This window comes from Chiloscyllium plagiosum, chromosome 3, assembly GCF_004010195.1.
Source record: "Chiloscyllium plagiosum isolate BGI_BamShark_2017 chromosome 3, ASM401019v2, whole genome shotgun sequence".
Taxonomy (NCBI): Eukaryota; Metazoa; Chordata; class Chondrichthyes; order Orectolobiformes; family Hemiscylliidae; genus Chiloscyllium; species Chiloscyllium plagiosum.
The window spans coordinates 3,546,041-3,549,879 of record NC_057712.1 but is presented as its reverse complement, the minus strand read 5'-3'; the positions used below and the strand labels follow the sequence as shown (position 1 = coordinate 3,549,879).

At 38.2% G+C, this 3,839-nt stretch overlaps 1 protein-coding gene across 1 annotated transcript in view; it reads left to right on the top strand.

The window, feature by feature from the left end:
• Positions 1–3,480: 3,480 nt before the first annotated feature.
• drc1 (dynein regulatory complex subunit 1 homolog (Chlamydomonas)) overlaps positions 3,481–3,839 on the top strand; it is a 58,946-nt gene continuing 58,587 nt past the window's right edge. Inside the window, exon 1 of the mRNA XM_043676297.1 lies at positions 3,481–3,757. Within this exon, the coding sequence (XP_043532232.1) occupies positions 3,636–3,757 (122 nt within the window). The 5' untranslated portion in view covers positions 3,481–3,635. The remainder of the gene's footprint in view (positions 3,758–3,839) is intronic.

Sequence of the window (3,839 nt, the reverse complement as noted above, 5' to 3'; positions counted from 1 at the left end):
GAATGTTTGTGTTTGTTTGTTTAAATGAGGAAAATATTTTGCTTTATATGATAGGCAGGATTACTACAAATACTATGTTCTACCCAGTACACTGGTTTCACCAGTAGTGCTTTCCCCTCCCCTTTTAAAGTCCTAATTTGCAAATAAGAAAAAGCAAGCATCACTGAATATGATAGGCACAGGGAGGAAAATGTGGGTAACTGCTTCACCTTCTCCACAGTTAGAGTCTCCTTCATTAGGAAGAAGACCTTTTTATGATGAAGACCTACTCTGAGGGATGACTGCTTTTTAAAGCCATAACAGTTTATTCTTAAGTACAAGAAGTTTTTTTTGACATTGCAAAATTTGATCTCTTAGTCTTAAATGGTATTTTCAATGAGTTCAGTTCATCTTTTGCACTATTGAATTTCAATTTGCTTTTTAATTGGCTTGTAGGTAACTTTCACAAGTGTATCCATGTTCCCTGGCTGAAAGGGCAGAATTTGGAAGCTCCCACGTTCCTATAGAGAATTGTGGTTATAAGTCTTGTGACAAATTGGTAAAAGATTACCTTATGACATAATTATGGGACCATTAAAATTGCAGCTGAGGAATTAAATAATCATAGTATTCAAATTAAGATTTGTTTGATTAGTGATATAAACATATTTCACACAACTGACTACAATCTACTTGTTTCATGAGGACTAAATATCATCTAATATGCCTTTGTCCTTGACTCCCAAAATGTGTTTTTCATAAACATCAATAAAGAACAAGTTGAGAAAGCCCTTGCTGCCTTTGCTTGAAACACCCAGGCTACCTCATTAGCTTTTTATTAGAAAAATAATTGGGATGACTGGTATTAATACCCTAATAGTACTAATATATTCCATAAAGAGCTCTATTACGTTGCTCTCTTGCAGATCATTATTTGTTACAAAAATAACAACAAGGTTTAAATTAAAGGATAGAGGGCAAGCTATACACACACACACACACACACCATTGTAAACTCTATGCAGGTCCTGAGGTACCTGTGCAGATTTGGTGCTGAAAACTAAGTGTAAGCTAATTCACTGTTGAATTTCATGAAGAGGCAGCTTGGTGGTACACATTCTATAATTAAATTAGTTTACTGTCAAGAAGTTTAAGTCTTTATTTTGTTACATTATCAGGGTTTTGTAATCCACAAATGATTGGATTCATAATCAAATTCTGATGTTCTTGTTCAAAACTCATAGGAGATTGCATCCTGATTGCGAATGAATCCTAAGGTGCATTTTCTTGATAATTGTACTTTTAGTCTATGTTTTAAGTATTAAAAAACTTTTTAATGCTGTTTTCTTCATATGAAGTAATGATCGACATTATGATTAAGTAAAAAAGTTCACAATCCTGTTGCTTGCATATCATGCTTGCAGAAAGTTGTTCAAAAATGTACCGGAGGTAATTCAATTGGTATAGCATGTAGACATTTGACAACTTTCTTGCATGTCTTCAGAACTATATATTCAGTTGGTCAGATTACTTACATCCCACTAACTAGTCTTTCACTTTTAACTGAATTTATTGGGAATGCCACATTGCATACAGGAATGTGTCATATTTACTGGTCATTATTTCAGCTGAAGTCATGCATAACATACATTTCTGTGACCATCAGAATAAAAATGTATGACTGCTGTTGGATGAGGTCCTGTGGTAGCTTTAGTTTGTAAAATGCTACCTATTTATTTGTAAAGATTAACTTGGAGGAAGTTTAATAAAACTGGAGGGGAAAAAAGTGTTTTGATTTGTTTTGTCTTATATAATCTGATAACTGAAGTTATTAGGACATGGTGATTTTTTGAAAGTATAACCTTTTTAATATCCTCTTTGAAATTCACTTGTCAATGTTCCTTAATTATAAAGTATGTTGAATTTGTGCTCATGGAAAAATATCTTGACAACTCGATTTTTAAATAAAATTATGCATAACTTCTGCATTCCCAAACAAAACATTTTTTCTGAAATATTTCAGAAATGTGAGCTTGAAGTTTGTACTGGATCATAGACAATTTTAAGAGAGCAGTTGTGAAGCTATGTAACAGGTTTTTGGACCATTATTCTGCTTGCCTCCATATTCCCACTCCTTCATTCTTCCACTTTTTTTTTAAAAAAAAGCTCCAAATGGTTTGGAAGGACTAATGATCTTTTGCACTCCAAAAGTGCATATTTTATAGATGGTATAAACTGCTACTGAGCATTCCACCTCCCCCAACTTGCACCTTGTAGATGGTGGACAGGATTTTGGTGGGTGGTACAGATGGTGAGTTATTCACTACAATATTCCTAGCCTCTGACCTGTTCTCATAGCCACTCTGAATCCTCCGCTAAACAGAAACTCAACTGGACTCATTCAAAAAATATGTAGTTTATGTAGTATCAAGGGGTGGTGGTTAGGTTGCCTCTTTATTGGAGATGGTCATTGCCAGGCATTTGTGTGGCCTAAATGTCGTCTTCTATTTTGTCAGCCCAAACCTAGATGTTGTCCAAATCTTGTTGCAGTTGGGCATGCACTTTCAGTAGCTGGTGTAGCATGTAGTGCTGAACACTGCATCACATATGAACATTCCCAATTCTGACCTTATGATGGAGGGAAGGTCATGATGAAATAGCAGAACGATTAGGGTTAGAACACTACTGTGATGGACCTATGCAACAACCACAACTGTCAGATATGACTCCAACAGTGGAACTATTTTTCCCCTTAGTTTTTATTTACTTAAGCTTTGCTAGGGCTCATTTTTGATTGCAGGGGCATTTGCTTTCACCTCCCAACCTTGCTCTGTGTAGTACTGATTGATTTTTGATGTTTTCAAAATATTAGTCACTTTCACCTCTCAAAAATCTTAACTTTTCCAATCTTTCTTCATAAGTGGAGTATGTCATTCCTGCAACTACGTCAGAGAGTGTGCAGCAGTCAAAGTGTTCACATGCTAAAGTGTGGCACCTATAACAATTGCAACTCTTTAATTTATGCTGTTCTCAATTTTCTCTCTTCGAAATGTATCACCTCCCTGAAGAAGTTCACCTGCCACCTTCCTGTGTACTCTACTCCCTTCTCAGTCTTTTTTTTGAAGTTCTACACTTTTTGCTTTACAATTTACACTAATTCCAAAATGAGTAAATCATGAGGAAAAGCAAGAGTCTCCCTGCTAACTAATCAATTAACAGTTCAGCTTTCATACTGCTCAGCCCATTCTTGCATTAATTAATATTGCAAATATCCCTTTCATTCCATGAATTAAGTTAGTATCATAGCATGGTCTTGTAATCAATCTGGAATGTTCTTTGGTAGTTGAGGTAATGTACATTACCCTCACTAACCCTTGTCAAAGGACATCAAGTTTCATTATTGGTCCCTCACATGAATAATTCACCTACATTTGTCGGGTTATTAATTTAGTCCCAATTATATTACAATAATTTATAGATGTTAAAGTTACCCGCCCCCAGCGACGAACAACGTGGTGACGTCACGGTCACCTAGCGACCACCGTCTCCTAGCGACGGGGAACAACCGCCTCTCGGGCCCAGGGGAACGAGCCGCTACCGGTCCCGGTCCGGTCCTTACCGCCTCTCTCGGGCCCAGGGGGATCCCCAGCCTCATCATGTCGGACACACTCATCATCCAGCCTGACGAGAAGTCCATCACCGTCAACTCCGATGTCGCCGAGGAGAGAATCGCCGCCCGCCGCATCCGGATCGCCGAGCGGCAGGAGGAGAAGCGACGGTGGGAGCGGCGGATGGAGTTATCATCAGACCGGCCGGGGGGGGTGGGAGGACGGAAGCGAAGAGAAGGGGGGTGGGGGTGG